Source organism: Enoplosus armatus, chromosome 16 (assembly GCF_043641665.1).
Source record: "Enoplosus armatus isolate fEnoArm2 chromosome 16, fEnoArm2.hap1, whole genome shotgun sequence".
Taxonomy (NCBI): Eukaryota; Metazoa; Chordata; class Actinopteri; order Centrarchiformes; family Enoplosidae; genus Enoplosus; species Enoplosus armatus.
The window spans coordinates 1,880,177-1,904,538 of NC_092195.1; the positions used below are offsets into that span (position 1 = coordinate 1,880,177).

Here is a 24,362-nt window from a genome sequence, read left to right on the forward strand (position 1 = left end):
TTAAAGTACAAACAGAAAGAGAGGCAACTGGAGGTCCCTCGTTCCACCAGGACGCCACGTGTAGAGAGCGCTGCAGGAACGAGAGCTAAAACCCGGAAACGAGTTCGCATTTTTACACTTCCGGTTCCCCTCGTCTGGAAGTCAGTGGGTTGCTGGTTAGATGCCTGAAATAAGGTCTGTGGTCAACACGAGCTGAAGAGATTTCAACGTTTTGTTCTACGACAGAAAATAGGTCAGTAGATACCCCCCCCCCCCAGTCGTGAATTTTGAAGCTTTTACGTGTCTTTAAAAAAGGTCGGTTGCTAACAAGCGGCTAAATGAGGCTACAGAGGTTGTCGCGGACATTAAACGTCTTCATGCCGAAACACGGAAAGTCATCTACTCACTAGTCCGCCTTCACAGCCCCGTTGTGTTTATACTCTATATCTATCTGTCTATATATATATATATATATATATATATATAGTCTCTTCAAAGTGAAGCTCAGTGGTGGTGATGTTGAAGTCATGCGACTGTGGTGGAGTTCCTTTATAGCCTAACGTTAGCTTTTTACTTCTGGAGATTCCATTTACGCCTCAAAAAAAAAAAACAAAGTGGTGTTCATTAGTGAAGATTATCTTGCTGAACAAAACGTGTCCATGTATCAGAAACGTTTGTTTTGCCACAGAGAGAGATTAGTAAATTGACACCACTGTCATATCTGTCTGGCAATAACACGGCCATATAAACACTGGAGTGTGAAACGGTCATTCCTGTGTTGCTGGGTTTTTTCATGCCGGACTACTTCTTGGCTGGGAGCGGCGACTTCCTGGAGTGACTGGTATTTTCAAAACGGTCTCATTATTCTAGCTTTGTCATTCACACGGTGACAACTTGGTCAGAGAATATGACAGCTAAGTGGAAGTGTGGACAGAATATTCAAATGCGTGTGTTGGTTTTTCAAGCCATTCTTCCGGTGTTGCGCCGCATAGCTTCTGCTCGAATCCATAATGTAATCCTATGCAGCATGTACTGAACTGCATGCACCAATAGTATGCAATATTCACTCAATATGCTTTATGCGTAATGCACTTAATCTTAAACCACAGGCCTGCTGGGTTCCTGCACTGCCACATTTGATCCAAACCACATACTAATGGTACTATGTGCATTTAACAGTACATTATGTGGAAGCAGCACATAGTATAACATCATTTGTATTTAAAAAACAAAACAAAACATACATTTCCATTGGCTGTTATCCCAGCTTTTTTTTTTTTTTTTCCCAATCAATGCAACTTTTTGCAATATTTTAGATTTTTTTTGTTTTAATTTATATCAGTTGGCCTTTTCTGTAGGTGGCTAAAAAAAAAAGTAACCACCTCCATATCACCGGAGCTTCCTCCAGATTTCCCCCATAAACCCCATCGGTCAACGTTAATGCGGTTAACACTGTCACACGGGAGGCACAGCAGGGCAGAGCGGGTTGGGCGTGTCCCTTGAGCCAAACACTGAACCCTAAAGTTGACCCAAAGCACCTTGCGCGGCAGTTCGGTCTCCGTCGGTGTGTGAATGAGACCTGAAGTGTAAAGCGCTATGGAGGACCAGGAAGGTTGAAAAGCGCTATAGACGTGAGACCATTCACCCTTGTTGCTGTCAAGCTTTTTGCAGAATGTACACAGATGTTTTCCCAGAGAAAGACGCCTTTCTTCAAATACAGCATAAGTTTGTAGCATTGTCGTAAAAGACCGAAATAATAAAAAAAAAAAAAAAAGACAGATTGAAAGCACGCACCATAAAATATTTTAACCTTCGTTTCTTATTACACACAGTGACATAAGTGACAGCTTAGTAAAACAGACCCACTCACACCCCCCAAACATCATGAACACAGTTGAAGTCAGACCTTGGCAGGAACACTTGGAGGGAGTCAGCACATCTCTGAACCTGACAAGCCTTAAGTTATAAAAAAAAAAAAAAAAAAAAAAAATGATGTTGAGAGAATTAAATATATTATGGTAAATAAGTTAAGCTTGGCTCTGAAACCTGCTGACACCCTCTACCCCTCCACCAATTAGTGCAGAGGTTGTGGTGCGGACGCCGGCGTTTCACGTGGACTTAGTTGTGGCGTTGAATTCAGTTTGTTCCTCGGGGTTGAATCTGTATTTGTATCCGTATGGCCGCAGGTGGTACGTCAGGTACTCCAAAACATACAGCTGGACGGCGAAAATGTAGTGAAAGGACACCACGAAATCGGAGCAGCAGCCTGGACCCTGGAGGGACAAAGAGGGGAAAAAAAAGGCTTCAAAACCTGCTTGTATATGTGGCCAAGTAAAAATACAGTTTGGGGTTTGGGTTTACATACTGTACGTGGGCACCTGTACGCGGCAGGGCTGGATTTAGACATTTCGTTTTGTCTTATTTCACGACTTTAGCTCAAAGCAGCACCACGCCCGAGCACACCCTTGACAGGGCCACTGTCAACAAGAGCGTCGATGTTGGATGATTCTCCGAAAAACCCAGATTATGTTTTTCTGCAAATGTTTAATGCCGACATTAAATTATTCCCACAACATCTGTGCACGGCGACTTCGTCGGTATGGTTAAGAAAAGATTGTGTCACGGATCTGCAGTAAACGTTTCCCTTATTAGACACACTTCAGCCACCACCCTGACCGCCACGCCTTTACTTTCCACCTCTTTATTGGCCAATATGAATTGGATAAAGGGCTTCTTGCTGGCATCTTGAGACACTGTTCAGATTTCGTAAGACCAGTCTAAATCCAGACTCTCAACGGGAATTAAGTGTATTGCGTTGCATACCTCTGTTGGAGTATAGTGGTCGTAAATCAGATACCACGGCCGCGGTCTTGGGGGCTGCCGGACCAGGTAGTTGTCTGGAGGATAAGGATGAAAAGTTTGTCTCCCCTTCACGTCTCTGGTGTCTCCCGGCTCCACCTTCATCGTCTCCATACATTTCCCCAGAGCCATGTCCTCTATGGAAGAGAAGTGGGTACATTCCCCGGTGCTGAACCCTTTGACGAATCTTCTCAGCGCTTCCTTACTGAGGACATAACCTGCTCCTCCACTCATGTAGCCTTGGCTGATGAAGGGGGTGAACCTTCTGCCCAGGTACAACGGCTTCTCGGGATCAAACTTGGACAAGGTGTGGCGGAGATTCTCTACGACCACGAATGTGTCGTCATCCGCCTTCAGGAACCAGTCTGCCTCGTCTAGGTGGCGCTGGTGGATGTACTGAAAGGCTCGGATGGTCTTCCAGTACAGGTTGTCCCTTCCCTCGCTCACGTTCAGCGCCACAGTGGGGAAGTCCGTCTCGATGGAGCTCATGTACAGCACTTTGTTGCAGCGCTTGGCCCATGTTTCCCTGATGTGCTTGGTTCGGGATTCCAAGTTCTTGGGCCCCGTCATGATCCAGCACAGGATCCGTGTTGAGTGGGAGGAATTAGCCGCTGAGCTCTTGTTCTCGCCTGGAGGTATTTACAAAAAAAAAACAGACATTAGGTGTAAGATAAGGTTCATCAGTACAGAGTCCCAGTAGCAACGCATTTCACTTCACAAAAAGGTCCCATATTGTGAACGTATCAAAACGCTCAGAAATGCACACAGGCCCGTATTCAGAAACTGTGCCGTTAAACTTCTGCAAGGTTGTGATGTCACAACTATACAGCCATACCCCCGGAACTACTTCTGCGGTTTTTTGGAGGTTGTTCAGTATGTCCAGCAGAAAGTGCTTTTTCAGTTGTGGACAGTGGTTAATTTCTTGATGGCTTTACTTGTTGCTGAAATAATCTGTAGCTGCCGTTGGCTAGTTAGCTCAGTTAGCCATGAAGCTAGCGGCCCGACTGTGTTCAGAGGCACTGGGTGCTGCCCTTCCGTAGGCTTCCGAAAGTTGGCCAATCAGAGGAAAGTGGGCTTTGAGGGAGGGGGACTTTATAGAGGCAGGCGCTAAAGAAGGACTTTTTTAAACTGTGAATCATGCTAAGCTACTCCGGTGGAGTCCCTGAATACAAATATAGAGCTGGAAATTAGCCGAACATGGGACCTCTAACGATATACTGTGATGAAACATTCTGATGGTAACGATGTCTCCAACAATTATGACCGTTTTCAGGGTACCGTGTGAACACACCACTCCCTCACCGCCTTGCTAAACCTGTACTTGGCTTCCTTAAACTCCGCTCTGTTGCCACTCTTAAACGCCTCTTCCTTTTCCAGCCTCAGCTGTCGCAGTCTTGCTGTGAACCAGGGCCTCTGTGTACTCACCCAGACTGTTGGTAGCAGTCCTGAAAACATCCCAGTCAGTACAGTCCAAACACGCCTCCAGGTCCTCTGCAGCTTCACTGGTCCACTTCTTCGAAGTTCTCACAACAGGCTTAGAAAGTTTTAATTTCTGCCTGTATGCGGGAATCAGGTGGACCATGTCGTGGTCGGAGTGTCCCAGTGCAGCGCGGGTGACGGCGTGAAAAGCGTTACTGACTGTGGTGTAACAGTGATCCAGAGTGTTCCCCTCCCTGGTGGGGCATTTAATAAACTGTTTGTATTTTGGGAGTTCGTGTCTGAGATTACCTTTGTTAAAGTCACCGAGGACAACAACTAAGGAGTCCGGGTTGGTCCGCTCCGTTTCCAGTAACAAAAAAAACACTGTTTACAGACAAAACAAGGCGCTCCAACAGACCGAGGCAGCCATCCGCGGCGCCATCTTTAACCGGACAGAAAGGTCGACACTTTGTCCGTTTATAGGAAATATCACCCAACCGGTTGTAAGCAATACACAATAGATGGGCAGCATCAAAGTAGAAAAGGATGACAAACTGCTTGTTAATGACTGTTTTAAAAGATGTAATAATAGCGATGAGGATGAGATATATATATATATATATATATATACTCTCTGTTTGCTCCAGTTATAATCAGCACTGACTAAAGGCCAGTTCACTTACTGTATCCACATTTATCTCTCGTGTCTTTTTCTCACCTCTCAGTCCCTCCTAGCACGGTGGGTGGGGGGGGGGGGGGGGACGCAAGAAAAGAAGCCTCTGTTAAATTAAAGTACTGGCATAAACTGTTTAGACATTCTTCTACATAATTATTCCGACAGCGAGTGGTTTGCAGGATGGCACTGACTGACAATCACAGTTTCAGTTTGTGAATGATGGTTCTTTTTGTTAAAATCAGGCCTCCTCGATCGACTAGATGGTGGATCAGAAAGCAAAATCTAAGTCTAAGCACTTTGAAACCATACGACAGTCTTTCGACAAACTGCTGCCCTAAATGTACTTCATGTTTACCATGTTCACCACAAGACTCCATTCAAATTATGTGGCATTTATAAACTGAAATTTGAGATTACATGATCTTGCAGCCCCTAACTGTAGAGGGGCCTGAGTTCAAGTATATTAAATAAATAATAATAATAAATATATACACAGTTCACAAAATGTGGGCGATACAGGCGGCGGCGGCGGCGGCGGCGGCGGCGCCCCCCCCCCCCAATAAATTGTCCAATACATATATAAAACACATATCAGACTTTGCCGGATAGGGAATGATGAAGTCCTGGACCTGCCCCTGGCGTTTCCACAGCCAGATCACTTCTCTATATCAGAACTCAAGAAGTCATTTGGTAAAATTAACTATTTTGGATATGGAGACTTGTAGGCAGAGTGCGTAATTACGCAGCACAGAGCGCCGGTCACACTGTGTAGACGCCGAGAAGTACTACTGCCTTTAAAAAAAAAAAAAAAAAAACATACAATACAAATGAAATCAATGCCTACCCGTGTCCTCATGCTGCGAGCCGTGCTTGACATCCCGAACAAAATACGACATCTGGTCCGTCGAAGAGTCCAGCAGACAGCGAAGAGAGACGAATCCCATTATCAGTCCGGTGGTGAACATCAAGTTAGACGTGACGTGCCTCATCCTCCTGGGAGGGGGGGGGGGGTTAGTTTTGTGTTTTTACCTGTCAGGGGAAATGTCGAATAGAAAAGAAAACAGAGGACGCGTTAAACGCACACAGCTGCCGGTGCAGAAGCTCGACAATAAAAACCCTTAAATTAAATGAGCTGGTCGGGGATGAGTCCCGAGCTGCGGTCTCCCGACTGTTTTTCCTTCAGAGGACGCAGAGTTCAGAGTGTCCCCCCCCAACCCCCCCCCCGACACAGGTGTTTCCACTCCACCTCTGATTGTTCAGATTCAGGCGAAGACAAACAACCAAACCCCGACGTCACCAAACTCTGCAAACAAGAGAGTGACAGTACAATACAATACAAGAAAGGCTCGTTTTGTGATGGGGCCCGGGGGGGGCGGGGGGGGGGCCGGGGGGGGCCCAGCCAAGTCTGAACAAAATACAATTTGTAACAAGAAATGTATAAAATATATATGGAAATAAATACAAACAATGTCCCACGTATGGACCTGGACTGGACTGGCCCTGGTGTGTGTGTGTGTGTGTGTGTGTGTGTGTGTGTGTGTCTGTGGCCACTGAAATTCTTCTGCCGGAGGTGAAAGTTATTTTTTCAAATAAACAGGCAGAGGACAGGTCCGGTCAAACAGCCGGAGAAGACCAAGTCACCTGAAGGTCAAAGGTGAATGAATAAACGTGCGCATTACGCAGCGAGGTTTGCAAGCGCTCCCGTTGAGAATCTTGTCCAATGCTGTTGGCACTGGGAGGTATTGACTGTTTTTGAGGCGGTGCTTAGCTGTCAGGCGACATGGCGTCCATGTTGTTTTGCCTTCACTTGCTGACAATCACCGGGTCACGGGAGGGATTTCAGTGGTTCGTGTAGTTTGACTGAAATGACAGAAATCAATCGATTTTAACTCCACTGGAATTCACCAGAACGTCGTTTACACTTCGTGAAGTTAGAAGTCGGACAAGCGGCAAGCTCGGACAAAGGAATTCAGGAATGCGTTGGCACTGATATTATCAAACAACCTGCTACAGTATCAGTTCACGTCCACGCCCCTTCAGACCAGGAGCCATGTGCAACAGATGTTTGGCGAACCTGATACAACGCAAACAGGGGCATTCATTGCACAACGAAATGCAAGCCGATCAGGCCGACCACATTGCGCCATTGTGTTTCCCTCCGTGTCCACCCCATCCTCCTTTTGTCTTCTGTGTTCCCAGTGTGCCTTTCTGTGCTGCTGGGTGTGTCATTGCAGCCCGGCAGCTCGCCTGTTCCTGCTCCCTCCACGCCTGCTTCATGGGGGGGGGGGGGGGGCATGTTGTTCAAAAGTAAACCCGATTGGATCGCGGCTGTCGGATTGGATCAAATCGTGAAAACGGATCGGATCACGTAATCCAATCCGGGTGTTTCATGTGGATCGAAACCCTCTGTTTGTGTTGTTCAAGACCTTTTTAGTAGGATTGGGATCGCTTTGGTCCAAAGCTGAAGGCTGGATTCAGGATCAAAATGTCATAAAAACAAAAGCGCACTTGAATCATGTCGCTTAAATACATTTATTGACATTTTGCTCTCGATTTGCTGAACTGTTACTGTGGCAAAGTAAGAATGAATTCAGTTGAATCGTCGTCAAAGCAGTCAAAAGCAGCTTTGAACAACCGGATCCCGCATCTGGTCGCTGGTCAGTTTGTGTCAAAAATGTGTATTCGTGGTAAATTCATTATGTTTGTTCTGATTAACTTACTGTGGGTCAGCTGAAAAGTCTGACCCTTTAAAAGGTATTAAAGATGGAAGAGCATGTTGGTATTCTGTTGGTCTGTCTCTTCAATTAAGAACATTTAACATGTTCATTTCATCATTTAGAGGTCATGGTTTCTATAGATAATAGGTCAACGTTAACTTTTGGTTTGACATGGGACACAAACAGCAGTCTCCTGGGTGAAAGTCCAGTGTTTGACCCGTCCTTCCTCCCCAACCTTCCCTGCGACATGGACTTTGGCGCTCTTTATACTGTGTCACCCGATTACTTCAACGCTTTCTGGCAGAAAGGCTTCGGGTCAGAAAGGCTTTCTGGCAGAAAGGCTTCGGAATATACGCAGGCTCCATTAAGTAAGGCTCATCAAAAAGATCAAAACTCATATAAAAGGTCATTATGCAAAGAGTGTGGTAAAAAAAAAACCCACCATGACACAAGAAGACAACATTCGAAAGAACGCTGGACAGGAATTGGACGGAGGAAAATCTTCTCATTTTAGGATAGGACAAAAATCAAACATTTAATTAAAAAAAAAGTGGATTATATACACATTGTAATCAGCCAGAATGTGTGCTGAGAAACAATGGGAACTATATGCGTTTGAGGGCATCATGGAAAATGAATATAAACACGTTTAGCTGAGGGAGTTTAGTTTTGAAGTTGCTGCTCCAGTCCAGTAGGTGGCGGTAAAGGCGCCTGTTAGCTAGTTTGCCGACCGGAAGAAGAAGAAGAAGAAGGCTAATTTCCGGGATAAACAAGGACCTGTGTTGAATAACCGTCCTTGTGAATGCTGCCGTATCTACTCTTAAACACCGCTATGCCTGTGACTGTTTGTGCATTACGCGACAGCTGTTAGGGAGTGTTATTTGAAGGCGCACTCTTCGAAACTGTTGGCTAGCGTCGCTCGACGCCATGGCGGCTCCCGCTCACGTCTCCAAAGTCCGCTCAATGTACAAGAGGATTCTGGTCCTGCATCGGTTCCTGCCTATAGAGCTGAGAGCCCTGGGTGACCAGTATGTGAAAGACGAGTTCAGAAGACACAAAAGCGCATCACCCGAAGAGGTGAAGAACTTCATGACAGAGTGGGAGGTAAAGCATTACACGTTCGCACGTTGGCACCAACCAAATCCCATTCAAAAACCCTTCAATTTAAAGGTTTGCTGAACGTGGGGCAACTTCTTGTCATGCCCTTGTCACAACTGGCTTAAGTTGCAAGTTGTAAATTGAGGTAAATTAAAGTGGATTAATAATTAGTGGATTTACATCCCGCATTTACCACAAGACTCTGTTTATAATTTAACATCCGTCGAGTCACGTTTTGCGACGCTTGTGCACATGCGTAGTAATCAGGACGCATCAAATAGGAACATTTTAAAGGAGGTTTGGCGTGACATTCCCTCTGCATTGCCAGTGTCATGACAGCCCACCGCCACATGATGGCAGAGCAGCTTCAGCGAGCGGTGAGGTAACCCATCTGTCCCTGGCATTTTCCAGACATTATGCTTTATTTGTATTAACCTCCTAAGACCTCACATTTTGGGTTATACCATAATACTTAATTCTGCTTATATGGAAATTCAAAATTGTCCCCGTATGCGGAACCACATCATGTCAACAGATGATGCTTAGTTTTTATACTCATCAGGTCCCAATAAGCCCAAATAGCAAAGAGAAATTAAGATAGAGCTTGGGTCTTAGGAGGATAATTTGCATTGGTAGCACTGGCGTTTGCGTCTACCTGCCCGAAGGACTGCAGACGGAGATGAGCTCGTAGCTGAATCTGGCACAACACACCTCCTCTCCTCTCCTAAACTAAATGTGACCTCCCGATGTGTCGAACTGCTCCTCCACCGGCCTGGCGGGTGGCAGCATAAGTTCACTTATGGCGACGGGCAGAGGGTTGAGCCTCCAGCTTCTCCCGACATACAGTGTGTGCTCATCTTTGGCCAACAGGTGCTTGCTTAATACTTACTCGATAATACTTGTGAACTCACAAATAGCTGGCTTTTGCGCAAATATTGATACAGGCTTGGCCTAAGATCATCATCATCATCATCTTTTTTTACCTGATTCATTTAGCTTGAAAAGTAGCTGGATTTGCTCGAGTTTAGTTGGGAAAACAAATACGTGTGTTTTTGCGTGTCAAATTTGGAGATGCGCGGACAGCAAAAAGTCACTTGCGGACAGAGAAATGTGCAGTAGATTATCCGGCAGAGTGACGGTGGCATGGCGTGTTTGGGCTCAGCCGGGCCTCCTTATGAGCAAAGCGTTTCAAATGGCAGTGGACTTCTGGGAGGACTACTGTCACAACAGCAGTCGCAGATAGACAGAGTGTTTAGCCTTTCACTCCAGTAGAATTGTCGGACTAACGATGGACAGTTTTATTTATTTAAGGATAGAAATCGATGCAGCAGAACCAGAGAGATTGGCTGTATTCGGATCCCCGCCTACCACACGCTACCGACAAATGCAGCATGCAGCACATACAGCGCACTGCTTTTCTTATCAGTGCGCAGTATGATACGTGTCAAATCGAATTATTTTGCAGCGTGCCCGGGCCAGGAAAGCAGAAGTATATAAATCATGCAGGTGTTATCGCCCCTGCCACATGAAAGTAGGTACAAACCTTTTTCGTTTTTAAATGAGGCCTTGTAGATCTAATATGAGTGAAGATTCGGTAGCTGGGTTGGTTGGTTGGTTGGTATTTCTCGCCTCAGATGTGTTCAGAAACAGCTTTTTGTGGACTGCTCAGGTGAAATAAGTGAAAGTTTATGTAACGTTATAATGGAAATCCACCGCCAGCTCAGACACAGTACGAGAGGTAGACTGGGTCATTTTCAAACTTGTAGTCTTCAAGCCCAACAGACCCTGACTATCACTTGAGGACATTTATCAGACATGACAAGACTCCCTTTACATATGCAGCAGTGCATCAAACACACATTTTGATGTATGTTTTTTGAGCTGTTAACAAAGGGCCCAGGTTCTCCAGGACCACAAACAAAACATTGTAAAACACTGCATCAAGTTTTGAACAATTTCATTACAATATAAACAATATAAAACTTGTTTAAACACTGGCATGGTCCCTTTTTAAGGCAGGGCCAAGCCCACCCCCCTATTAAATAAATCCTGTACATTTCATAGTCAGATAATCTTGGCCAATATCTTCTTGTTATGCGAACAGTGAAAGTTTGAGCTGGAAAGTTGGTGTTGGAAATAGTAGTTTGACAGACAGTTCTTAGTACGAGGCCCAATTACTGGGAATTTTCCAGAGCTTTCCGCCACATTGAAATATCATAGGACACAATGAAATAATACATGAATAACATAGTATAAAACGCGTGTAGAAATGGACCTTTCTTGAATCGGCAACTGGTCTAGTCCAGTGGTGTGTATTGCCTGCCCCCTGTGTTTGTTTTGGGTTACTGCAATAATGATGACAATAAAACGAAAACTATACCATTTTCTTCTGGCGATATATAGCTACAGTATATCTGATGTAAAAGCTTGCAGTAGCCTGGGAGAAACCTCACTCTGGTTACACTTAGTCCATAGTGACTGTGAGAGTCAGTAATATAAGCCCGACGCCAGCCTCGGTAGATGGACCTGGATTTATGTGCTGATGGCGGGTTCCGTATATTTGCTGATGTCCCAAGTGCTTTAGTTCCCAAAATAATGTTACCCATAAGAGTACGCTCGTCACTATGGGGGAGAGCCAATGCTTTCTAGCACAATTACGCACGGCTGGGGGATGGTAAATCACCCATCTGCAGGTAATTTCTCTAATGAAGTAGATGGTGATTGCAGCTGGAATCCTGAGAGGTCTCTTTGTCATTGCAGTAGCTGCGAGGCCACCGGGGACGAGGCAGTCACTTTCATTACGCCGCAGCATATCAGTATGCATTGTTTTCAAACCCGGAGTCCATTTGAATTGGTCCCAATCAGGGAGCGAGTGGCTATTGCCGTATTTACACACTGCTTTGGCCGTATTTCAAATGGAAACATTTCTAGGGAAACTTAATTGGACCGAAACCGCTGGGAGGCATCCGTGTCTGGGTTGGCTTGGAAATGTACATAAAAATGACAATAAGGTCCCTGTCTAATTGCTGTATCATCTAGCCCAACCAAAAAAATAAAACCAAAGCCTAAGTTGTCCACAATAAATTGGTGTGAAAAACACCTGAGCTGGACTGCTGGCCCAGTGCAGACAGATACTCTCATGGCAAGAGCTTTAATAGCTTTTTGTTTTAATGGACCCTGGTCTAAGGCCAAGAGAATCCTTTTTCTAAATTTTGAAAGTGAGCTGAAAAAAAAAAAGGGCTGCAGAAAGAGCAGCAGCTGTTGGGATCCAAGGACAAAAGAAATTTTAAGAATTGAAAATATATTAATGATAACCTTATTACTAAATATAATATTATGAGATAGCCCACACAGTTTTTAGTGGAAAAAGAAAAGACTGAAATATCACATTGACAAATAATCCGACCTTTTGCTATGAAATTTAGCTCCTTCCCGTTTCTCTTGATCATCTTTAAGACGTTCCTACACCTTGATTGGAGTCCACCTGTAGTACATTGAATTGAATGGACATGATTTGGAAAAGCACACTGCACAAAACCAAGCCACGAGGTCCGAGGAACTGCCCGCAGAGCTCCGAGTCAGGATTGTGTTGAGGCACAGATCTGGCGGCTGAAGGCTACAAACATTTCTGCCGCATTGAAGGTCGCCAAGGGCCCAGAGGTTTTCCATAATTCGGAAACGGAAGACGCTTGGAAACACCAGGACTCTTCCTAGGGCTAACCGCCTGGCCAAGCTGAGCAACTGGAGGAGAATGTGATAAATAACTCATTGGTCACTCTGGTTGAGCCCCAGAGATCCTGTATGGAGATGGGAGAAACTTCCAGAAAGGACAACCATCACTGCAAGACTCCACCGGTATGGGCTTTATGGCAGAGTGGGCAGACGGAAGTCTCTCCTCAGTGAAAGACACAACTAAAGGACTCTCAGACTGTGAGAAACAAGATTATCTGGTCCGCTGAAACCAAGATTGAGGCACCACTCATCTCCTGCGAACTGCATCATCATGCTGTGGGGTATTTTTCAGTGGCAGGACTGGGTGACTGGGCAAGGTTGAGGGAAAGCTGAACGGAGCAAAATACAGAGATATCCTTAAAGAAAACCTGGTCCAGAGCACTCAGGGCCTCAGACTGTGCCAAAGGTTCACCTTCCAACAGGAGTGGCTTAGGGACAACTCTGTGAATATCCTTGATTGGCCCTGCCAGGGCCCAACATTTCTTGAGAGATCTGAAAATGGCTGCCCACCGACGGTCCCCATCCAACCTGACAGAGTTTGAGAGGGTCTGCAGAGAAGAATGGCAGAAAATCCTGGTGTGCAAAGCTTATTGTGTCATACCCAAGAAGACTCGAGGCTGTAATCACTGCCAAAGGCGCTTCAACTAAGTACTGAGTTAAAGGCTGATTCTAGTCTTTTTAAACCTGGGCCCTGTTTTTACATAGTTTGGGGTCTAAATGACTAACGGGTACAAAAAGGTTTGAAATCGGTCCAGTAGATCGCCTCAGCCGGCAGCAGGCTACAACGTAACCCTTGTGGGCAACCGCGCCGGTCAAAAGTACGTCCACTAAAAGTGCTTGTTTTTGCCTCAGAAGTGTCTGCATTACATTATGGAAAGAATCCTTACAGAGACAGACCTCTTTGCTAAAGAGTAAGATCCTTTCTTTTGTTTAACCAGAAACGCTGTTGCCTTTCTGCAACAACTCACCTCTCACGAGATTTCAGAGCGATACTTCTGTTTCTGGTTACGTCGCAGCCATTGCAGGCTGCCGGCTGAGGCGATCTACTGGACACAGTTCCAAAACGTTTTTGTACCTATTAGTCATTTAGACCCCAAAATATATAAAAATTGGGCCCAGGTTTAAAAATACCGGGTTCTACTCTTTAAGGGCCTGAATACTTGCCCCTGTCAATGTGATATTTCAGTTTTTTTCTTTTTAATACATTTGCAAACGTTTCTAAAATCCTGTTTTCACTTTGCCACTAAGGTTTATTGAGTGTAGATTGATGAAGGGCAAAAATGAATAGCATAAGGCTGCAACATGGCAAAAGTGAAAGTGTCTGAATACTTTCTGAATGCACCGTATAAGTAGGCAGAAAGAGTTTGAGTGTAAAGTAGGAAAAAAAAAAAAACTGTGTACCAAACTAGAGTTACTTGATATCGGCCAATATTAGCTTTTTGCAGAAACGTAGTCATCGAAATCAGTAGCGTAGCCACTTAATTCTGTAAGTCTGAAACAAGTCCTCAGTTCCGTCCCATTAAATCACAGACTGTATAAAATAACTCTAATTAAGATAACAGGTATTGCATGTAATAAAATTCTCGTAAAACTTTCACTTTTGAGAGAAGTTATGTTTTGCAAGTCAGAAAATAGACACAGCGCAACAAAGTGCTTCATAAATAGAAACGCCAAAACAGGCCAAAACTGTAAATGCCACAGATGAGCAGCTACTTTAACTCATGTAGAGAGAATCATGTTAAACCAGCGACAGCCAGCCAGTGTGCACGTCAGGAACGTCTTTAGCTTTGGCTGGTGGGTTTTTGTAGCCGGGTCGGATGCTGCCTCAAAGGTGCCAGGGGCTTCAGAAGCAGGTGAGCCAGGCTCGGCTAGGAAGAGGCATCTTCTGCCGTACAGCCTCGCTTGTCAGTTTGGATATTGGGGGGGGCCCCCTCATTTTCTTCGTAGACTTTGTGAACTGTTTGACATTCACTGTTTCAAATTTGCCATCATCCTGCCTGTGAAAATAATTAACGCCCCCCCCCCCCCCCCCCCCCCCCCCAAGAGCTGCAGTTGGCAATTGTTTATATTGTTTGGGCCGCATCAATAGCTCCGTGCACACCGCCAGGTTTAGTCTTAGTGTTGGGGCCAAACAGGGCACATTGATGATGTGCTATGTGTCTTGATATGGCGGTGCAACTCGGAATGTTACATTATGAAAAAGAATGATAACAGTAACACTTCTGGTAATATCTACCCACATTCAGTGGTGGTGCGGAGGTGGAAGAAGTAATTAAAAAAAACAAAAAACTGTTTGCTATCATCCATGGGTACAGGGTGGGACATTAAACATTAATTTCCAGGCACTCAAGTACTCAAGACATTTTGAGAAATATGCTTAAACTGAGAGATTAGATTAGAAACCCAGTAACACTCTCTTTGAAGTTATCTTAGCTTAGCATAAAGACTGGTTAACGTGGAGAAAAGGCTAGCCGGCTCTGTCCAGCGGTAACATAATCTGCCTACCAGCTACTCTGTGACACCAAATGTACATCGCATCTGGCTGCGTTGCGTTCCGGCTGTGCTCAGTGGAGACGGGGAGCGCTCCAGAACCGTTTCTAATGTAGTTTGACGTTAAGTACTCGTACGGCTAGCTATGTGGTAACGGACGCTTTGGCTAACACGGCAACCTTCTCTGCGATCACCCACTTTGAATGTCAATCCATACTATGTTGACTGTCAACATAGTGTTTTATGAGCTGCGATCACATTTCACACTCGTTTCCTATTACCTGACAACAGAAACAGAAAAATATGTAAACGAGAACAACTGTATCGCGAGTTCGGTTGCGTTGAAGCACTGTGCCGGTGATCCTTGAGAGCAGAATGGAGGTTGCAGGCCGTCGAACTCCCCCGCTTGTTCTAATTAACACGCTTTATCTGGCTTGTTTAATCCATACCAAAAAAACAATTGTAAAAGTTTCCCACGGTCTAGAAGTTTCCCACGTTACACAGGTTCGTTAACATATACACCAACAACGTAATCGCGATGCATGTGGTCATTTTTGGACTTGCTGAACTGAAAGGTATAGGAAACGTCCATGTTTATATGTAGATACACATGTGTACATATTATAAGAGTATCCGATACTTATCTAGATACATGGGCTACGATACGATTCAGAGACGATACATTTTAATACAGACAAGTACACAATTCGGTGCAATCCGATACAGTTCTTAACATTTGTTTTAATGTAGGCATTCATTTTCCATTATAAATGAATAATTCTATAAAAGCAGCATTGCTTACCTTCGAATAGATACTGTATATATTTAAGATTTAAGGTGTATATTTAAGACCATGGAATCCCAAGTATTGACTGACGACAAGTTCTTGTAACAAGCGACGTTCAGCTACGTATCATTTCCAACAGCTTGAAATACTTGAGATGTTTTGTTTTCAGCTCGCAAGCAGCACTACGCTAACGTTACTCTCGGAACGTGAGAGTCTCGCGTTGACCTTTGACCTGTTGAGACGCGGTGCAGAATTAGCATCAAAGCTTCAGTCAACCGTCTTGTAACTTTAGAATCGGGCCACAGGCCGGTTCATGGTCCATTTCGATCAATCCAGGGGGTCCGCGTATCCATGCGGTCAGAGTTTATTCAGACGTTTGAAGTCCTGACGCAGGTTGAGGCGTTTCATTTACATGCAAAATACACATGTAAAATCATTTCACCTGTCAGGATCTCCATTAGCTTCATCACATTGGAGGCTATTCTTTGTGGGGTCCAATCACACACCACATTAATCCCCAAAATATAAATGAAATGTATCATTTGCACCAATCTGACAGCTGTTGAGAGCACGTCAAACTGCATTATGCAATGAGTACAGCAGAGCTCACACAACACAACCCAACCCAACTCAAACCCATCAAAAGGAAGGCGAGTCTCCGCTGCATTTCCGCTTCCTCAGGAAAAAAAGCACAGAGGAGAGGGAACAGACGAGGAGCGAGAGTCAAAATGAAATTACAAGCGCAGAGTGTTCAGTGTCTAATCCGTTTATTTCAGCGGCACCCATGGGAGTTCTCCGCTCCTAATAAATCGGCTCTGTTGGGCCAAACCAGCGCTCCCCAAAGAGACAGAGAGGGAAACAGGGGGAAAAAAAAGACTAGGAAGAGATGCTGACATGATTGCAGAGCACACTGAGAGCCCAAATGTGTTCAAGTTTGACCCCAAGCTGCACTCGCCAAAGGATACATAAAATGTGAGGCCACACACTCTCGCAGCTGTGATGAATTCATTCATTTGAATAAGAAACCAACGTTTTGACAAGGTCGTCTTTGACTGAAGCACTGCTTGTGCTGGTAAAGGTCAAGTCGGTTTTATTTATACAGCCCAAAATCAGGGCCCGGATCAGAGAACGCGTCTACCCCAAAGTCCAATTTGCGGGTCACCAAAACACAGAAGTAGACTGCTGTTTAGAACGTGACGCCGTAACCATTCGACTGTACCGTCCGGGTCGCGCCGATCTCCCCCTCTGAACTGCACGGCCACGGCTGATAAAGTAGGAAGGAAGGCGAGCGGGTCGTTCTTGACAATGTCTCCACAGTAGCAATAATAGTAGGCATAGTGCTCATAGTACAACATCAACAAATGTGCGTAGTTGATGACGCAAGTGTACTCTTCTTCTTCTTCTTCTTCTTCTTCTTGATGTGTTGTAGCGGTTGGAAACAAGGCTATGGTGCACTACTGCCACCAACTGCTACAGAGTGTGGATCAAGTGTACTCGGGTACAGAACAATGTGAAAGCTGACCGGCAGGGGAGTGGAGAGAGGGGGGCAATCGTACTCAATCGGCAATCGGCACGAATCAGTCGTACCCCATGTGAAAAAACGGCCTCAGTCCTTACAGTAGAGTACAGCAAAGAAAGGATTAGACTTTGCTCAGCTTTAGCAGATACCGATCCCTTAGAATATGCCCGGATCCAGCCGTGTCCTGGACACATTTGCGTCTGACTGGTGAGCCTACGCAAACCAAATACAAAAATGTATTCAGATTAAGTTGTGGTTCAGACCAAAGAAAAGAACGGCCCATTAAAAGGACACTGTCCTACCATGACCGTCCAAACAGACTACGTGATTCTTTTCCTTTTAGGATTCGTCAGATGTAGCGATGATGTTACCAGAAGCCTTAACATGCCTCAATACACGTTAACTGTTAAATGTTACGGATCCAGAGGCAATAAGAGTGAGAGAGGACCATACGCGTTTACTCATCTAGACTTTTCCAATATGTCCTTAAAAAGTGTGCCAAATTATTCCTTTAAGCTGTAGCCCTCCTGCCTCAGAGAACTTTATTTTCCCTTTGGCAAATGTTCAACGTAATCACATTATGTGGCGGGGGGGGGGGGGGGGGGGGCTCTCAGACAAATGGGTCGTCGATTCCTACAGTGAGCGCGTTCCAAAAACCTGCAAAGATGCTTTGTGAATGGGCAAACACCAGACAATTCGCCGCGTGCTCTTTTTGTTCGAATGATGGATGGCTTTTCAGAAGCGGAACGCGTGGAGGTGGCCGTGGATGATTCATATCACAGCACTGACAGCTTTTGACTCATCGCACGTCGGGCCGGGGTTAACTAGACCGTTCGTTTTGTCAGAAGATGGGGATCGATGTGGAGCGATTGGCCCTGATTTATACCAGTGCTGCAAATTGAAGAACATGACCATGTTGTAATACACTCGGGTGAGAATTAAAAATGTGACGCCAGCGTGGCTCTGCTACATCTGTCACAGAAAATGCTTTTCTTCTAAGAACATCTGTCTGACCTCAAAAGGAAAGAGTGAAGTAATAAAGCTTGACGAACGTCACCGAGGTTAGGCGTAAGCCAGACATCATATCTGATTATTAATTTCTCGCCCCGCCGAATTTTGTTGTAGCAATGTCGTCGTGTTCCCAGATCTCGGTAATGAAGTGGGCAGGGCTCTCTTAGAAAAAGGTGATGGCACATATAGTACTCCCATGCACCAATCAGGAGTGTTAAACTCTTAATAGATAATATAAGTTGTTTTGTTTTTTTTGTTGTTTTTTTTTTAACTTTGATGTTGCTTAGTCTTGAGTATTTTAATGTTTTAGGGAAATAGTTAAAGGTCCCATATTACGTTCATTTCAGCTCTATATTTTTATTCTGGGACTCCACTAGAGTAGCTTAGCATGATTCAAAAAGTCCTGATTTATCTTCTACTGGCCCTCAGTTCACCCCTCTGTCTGAAACAAGCCATTTTAGCGCCTGTCTCTTTAAGGCCCCCCTCCCTAAAAGCCCTCTTTGTTCTGATTGGCCAACTGCTAGAAGCCTACGGAGGGGCAGCACCCAGTGCTTCTGAACGCAGTCGGACCGCTAGCTTCACGGCTGACTGCGCTAACTAGCTAACGACAGCTAAAGATAGCAGTAGTTTGTGTGTTTTTAGCAACAAGTAAAGCCGTCTTGGCCATCAGGAAATGAAGAGCCGTCCAATAACTTAGACAGACTGAGCGGGTGGATGAGCATCCCTGTACTTGGTGGGTGGTGCTGTGATTGGAGTGGAGTAGATGACCTGCTGGGGGGCGTGGCTGACTGTGCCGACTGTATAGTTGTGATATCACAACCTTACGGCAGTCCCGATGGCTCGTTTTAAAAGGCCCAGTGTCTAAATACGGGGCTATGTTTCGATGCTTTCACAGTATTTATACAGCACCCAGACCTGCTTTATAATCAAACAACACATTATGTCATGTTATTACAGAGACCCAACAGTTCCCACCATGAGCAAGGACTATGGCGACAGTGGCGAGGAAAAACTTCCTTTTAAGAGGCAGAAACCTCGAGCAGAACCAGACTCTAGGTGGGGGGGTCATCTGCTTTGACCGGTTGAGTTTGAGAGAGAGAGGGAGAAAGAGAGAGGGGGAGAGACAGGCAGACAGGCAGAGATGTATGGCAGCACCAGCAGTAGAAATAGCAGCTATAGTTATAATAATACTGGAAATGTGACTGATAATAGTAGTTACAGCTGTAATACTAGCTGAGATTAATAATAGCAGCTTTAATAGTGACAGAACTACGACTAAACATAATAACTGTAGTGATGAGAGTCAGGCAGGCCCATGGCGGCAGCACCCAGGCGTACCAGGACCACGATCCACAGCAACCTGCGAGACGACAAAGCACAAAGAAACTCCGGGGAAGAAATAAAGTTAGTAACATGCATTAGAGGGACATGAATGTGTAAAGATGGAGAGGGAGAGGAGGAAAGCTCAGTGCATCATGGGAAGTCCCCCAGCAGTCTAGGCCTATAGCAGCATAACTAGGGGGCTGGTCCAGGCAGGACCTGAGCCAGCCCTTAACTATAAGCGTTATCAAAAAGCAAAGTTTTAAGCCTACTCTTAAAAGTAGAGAGTGTGTCTGCCTCCCGGACCCAAACTGGGAGCCGATTCCACAGGAGAGGAGCTTGATAGCTGAAGGCTCTGGCTCCTGTTCTGCTTTTGGAGACTCTAGGAACCACAAGCAACCCTGCACTCTGGGAGCGGAGTGCTCTAGTGGGGTAATAGGGTACTATGAGCTCTTTAAGATATGATGGTGCCTGACCAGTAAGAGCTTTGTAAGTCAGGAGAAGGATTTTAAACTCTATTCTAGATTTTACAGGGAGCCAGTGCAGAGAAGCTAATACAGGAGAAATATGATCTCTTTTCCTGGTTCCTGTCAGTACACGTGCTGCAGCATTCTGGATCAGCTGGAGAGTCCTCAGGGACTTATTGGGACAGCCTGATAATAAGGAATTGCAATAATCCAGCCTAGACGTGACAAATGCATGGACTAATTTTTCTGCATCTGTTTGAGACAGGATCTTCCTGATTTTTGCGATGTTACGGAGGTGAAAGAAGGCAGTCCTTGAAGTTTGTTTTACGTGGGAGTTAAAGGACATGTCCTGATCAAAGACAACTCCGAGATTCCTCACGGTGGCGCTGGAGGCCAGGGCAATGCCATCTAGGGTAACAATATCCTTAGATACTGTGTTTCTGAGGTGTTCAGGGCCGAGAACAATAACTTCTGTCTTGTCCGAGTTCAACATCAGATAATTGCAGGTCATCCAGGTCTTTATGTCCTTAAGGCATGCTTGGAGCTTGGCTAACTGATGAGGCTCTTCTGGCTTGATCGATAAATATAGCTGGGTATCATCCACATAGCAATGAAAATGTATGGAGTGTTTTCTAATAATATCCCCTAAAGGAAGCATATATAAGGTGAATAGTATTGGTCCAAGCACAGAACCTTGTGGAACTCCATGACAGACTTTGGCGTACATGGAGGATTCATCGTTAACATGTACAAACTGAGATCCACCTGATGAATACAACTTAAACCAGCTTAGTGCGGTTCCTTTGATGCCAATTAAATGTTCCAGTCTCTGTAATAGGATATGATGGTCAATGGTGTGGAATGCAGCACTAAGATCTGACAAAACAAGTATAGAGACAAGTCCCTTGTCTGATGCAGTTAGAAGGTCATTTGTAACTTTCACCAGTGCTATCTCTGTGCTATGATGAGCTCTGAAACCTGACTGAAAGTCCTCAAGCAACTTATTGTCATGTAGAAAGTCACACAGCTGGTTGGCGACTGCTTTCTCAAGGATCTTGGAGAGAAAGGGGAGGTTAGATATAGGTCTATAGTTGGCTAAAACCTCTGGATCAAGAGTGGGCTTTTTAAGAAGAGGTTTAATTACAGCAACTTTAAAGGACTGTGGTACGTAGCCTGTTAATAAAGACAGATTGATCATGTCTAGTAAAGAAGTGCTGACTAACGGTAAAACCTCTTTGAGCAGCCAGGTTGGGATGGGGTCTAAGAGACAAGTTGATGGCTTAGATGTAGAGATGGTTTTAGTAATTTGGTGAAGGTCAATGGGAGAAAAGCAATCTAAATATACATCAGGTTTTTACAGCTGTTTCTGAGATTCCTGTGTTTGAAGGTAAGATACCACCTGAAGACAGGAGGTGATCAATTCTGTCTCTGATAGTTAGAATTGTATCATTAAAGAAGCTCATGAAGTCATTACTGCTGAGGGTTATAGGAATACATGGCTCCATAGTGCTGTGACTCTCTGTCAGCCTGGCTACAGTGCTGAAGAGAAACCTGGGGTTGTTCTTGTTCTCTTCTATTAATGTTGAGTAATAGGCTGCTCTGGCTTTACAGAGGGCCTTCCTATAAGTTCTAAGACTATCTTGCCAAACATGGAGATCTCACTTTCTGCAATATCTAAGTTGTCATGGCCTTTAATATAAATTTCAACATCTTGCAACAATTTAACAGATAGACCACAGATTATGGAACAAAAATGACAGTGCAGCCTTTTAAAGACAATAACGAAATAAAACAACAATGCAAGTGACATATGACTGTGACTGAATAAGTAGGCCCTATATTAATGACTATTAAAGAACGGCAACCAGCTCTTAAAAAGACCAAACCGTCAATGTGTTAGTCCGTCTCTCAATCTTTTCTGACTTGCCTACCCCGCCTGTAGTACACAGCCCACAAGTCTGTTGGTTTCTGCTGACATAAATCTTTAAAAACTGCTCCCAAACATACAGTTTCACTTTCTAAATGAGTTTTCTTCCAAAGTTAACATTTTTATGGCAATGTTTAGGCACGCTCGGTTAAATATTTAAGGATAAAGCTGGTGTTTTTCTATATTTCTCGGTTGTCAACAATGCAAAAGTCTGCTTATCAAAACTTTCCGACTTTCCCCCTGCCCCGTCTGCGCCAGTCGCCCCCCCCCCCCCCCCCCCCCCAGCCTGTTGGTTTCCACTGAAGCCATGAAACTGAAGACTCAAAAATATAAAGTTTCATTTTCACATATAGTTTCAGTAATTTCCGAAAAAAAACAGCTGGCCACTTTAGTTTTTTTAATCAAATTTTAATCAAACAGGAGGAAATAGTGCTTTGGTTGGGGACTATTTTCAGTGATATATAAGATACATATACACACAATGCTTGTTAGTGGGACCCATTCATCGTTGGTTTAGTCTGCACGTGGGATTTGTTTACAAAAAGAAAAAGAAGAATATCACAGCCTATTACCTATTCTTTTAATAAAGGCTGCCCAAACTCTCACTTCCATTTTTGTGGTGACATTTTATTGCATATCCATCCTGAACCATATGTTGCCCAAGTCACACTGCGTGATGTGTTAAATGAATCTGAAAGTGGAGATGGAGTGGAAGACCAGGTGCTAAACGCTGCTGCTATTCCTGGTCTCTCGTCTCTGTCCCCCCCCCCCCCCCCGCAGAACTACAAGGACACCCTGCAGACTCAGGTACTGGAGTCGGCGGCAGAGGGACTGGGCTCAGTCAAGTTCGGGGCCAACCTGTCGGACGGGAAACTCGGCAACTTCCAGGAAGAACAGATGGGCCAGCTGTACGAACTCATGCTGGAGTCCACCAAACCCAAGAGACAGTTTGACATCCAGGAGGACAGCAAGTGAGGCGGCGGCGGCCCGCAGAAATCTGCTCGGGCAAAGGAAGAGGCAGCGATGAATTCAGGCCGCTAATATATTACCTCAGAGTGCTTCAGACGAAGAGTGGTGCTCAAAGGCCGAGTAGAGGCTTTTAAGAATATTTGACAATATTAAAGTGCTGTGCAATATCTCTGTGTTCCTGTGCTCGTCTCTTTTGCTGTGACAATAAAGAGAGGTTCCTCCTGCTCCTCCCCAGGAGCATTAAGGCGGCACTAATAATTGGTTTCCTTTTGTCAACTTCCTTTGCATGAATACAATTGCGAGGTCGCAGCCGGGTAGGAAAGGCACCGAGATGTGTCTCCTCGGGCAGATGCACCCGGAAGCCCACATCAGCCATGCCTCCTTTCAGCCTCGGCGGCAATGATCGGCGTTGTCAGGGGTGGGGGGGTGGGGGTGGGGGGTGAAGCCCTCCATTATTCATATGAAAATATGAACGCACAAAAGCCAGGGAGGGATGCTAGAGCTGCTATTAAAGTCAACTCGTGGTTGTTGATGCGCCGATTGCCTCCCACAGAGTTCAGACGGCACAGTGATTTCTCCGGGAATAAACAGTAATCGGGGCATCGCGCTGCACAAATGGAGCGACGGGCCGCCGAGGGTCCTTTGTCCTGCATCTGTTCCAAATATAGTACTGCTCCGAACCCCTGCCTCCCACTGACATCTCAGTTTCTGCTCTGATAGGTGTTGTTGTTGTTGTTGTCGTCCTTTGACGCTTCCTGGAGATGTAGTCATTGAGCCATCATTTTTCCACCTATTTTCAGACGTGCACCTAAATGTAAGTGCAATTTTACATGTTGGTCTCGTGTCCGAACGAGCGCCTGTGTCGCTTCTTTTTTTTTTTTTTTTTTACGTGTAAGTCACAAGTCTTCCTCGGTCAGATTTAGTACGATTTCCGTAGAACATGACCGCTAACACGTTTTAGAAACTTTAAGGTCAATCACGGCCGTCAGTCGTGACATGGCACCCAGTTTCTATAGCACCAAACTGATCAGAAAACAAACCCTTGAACAAACAGATAAGAACTTTTTAGTTTGGCCCATGCCCCATCGGCTCACATGGAGGGGGCGGGGCTTATGATGTCATGTAGTCCATCCTATGATGTAAACATATACACACATTTGTGTGCGTGTATGCATTGTAGCAAGGCGTCGGACACAAAATTTATTTTAAAATCCATCACTGATGCCCGTGTCGGGGGAACCTCTTGCTTCGTATTATTACTTTTCAACTCCCCTCTGGAGCGCCGAGTGTGGCGTGAGTATCGTGACTCTTTCCGTAACGGCCCAATCATGTTTCAATAAAGCCATAACAAACATTTATATGAGTGTCAGAAAGCCGTCAGAGAAGCCAGCG

General features: G+C 45.1%; 2 protein-coding genes across 2 annotated transcripts; one reads left to right on the forward strand and one right to left on the reverse strand.

Annotated features, from left to right (window-relative positions):
* Positions 1-2,018: 2,018 nt before the first annotated feature.
* c1galt1a (core 1 synthase, glycoprotein-N-acetylgalactosamine 3-beta-galactosyltransferase 1a) lies at positions 2,019-5,922 on the reverse strand. The gene is made up of 3 exons (XM_070922066.1): positions 5,778-5,922; positions 2,803-3,467; positions 2,019-2,252 (listed from the first exon to the last, which is right to left on the reverse strand). Exons 1-3 carry the CDS (start codon positions 5,920-5,922, stop codon positions 2,088-2,090), a joined length of 975 nt encoding a protein of 324 aa, XP_070778167.1. The 3' UTR covers positions 2,019-2,087.
* Positions 5,923-8,414: 2,492 nt separating this feature from the next.
* Positions 8,415-23,233, forward strand: sdhaf3 (succinate dehydrogenase complex assembly factor 3). The gene is made up of 2 exons (XM_070922125.1): positions 8,415-8,754; positions 22,782-23,233. The coding sequence occupies exons 1-2, from the start codon at positions 8,578-8,580 to the stop codon at positions 22,974-22,976; spliced, it is 372 nt and encodes a 123-aa protein (XP_070778226.1). The 5' UTR covers positions 8,415-8,577; the 3' UTR covers positions 22,977-23,233.
* The last annotated feature ends 1,129 nt before the right edge of the window (positions 23,234-24,362 follow it).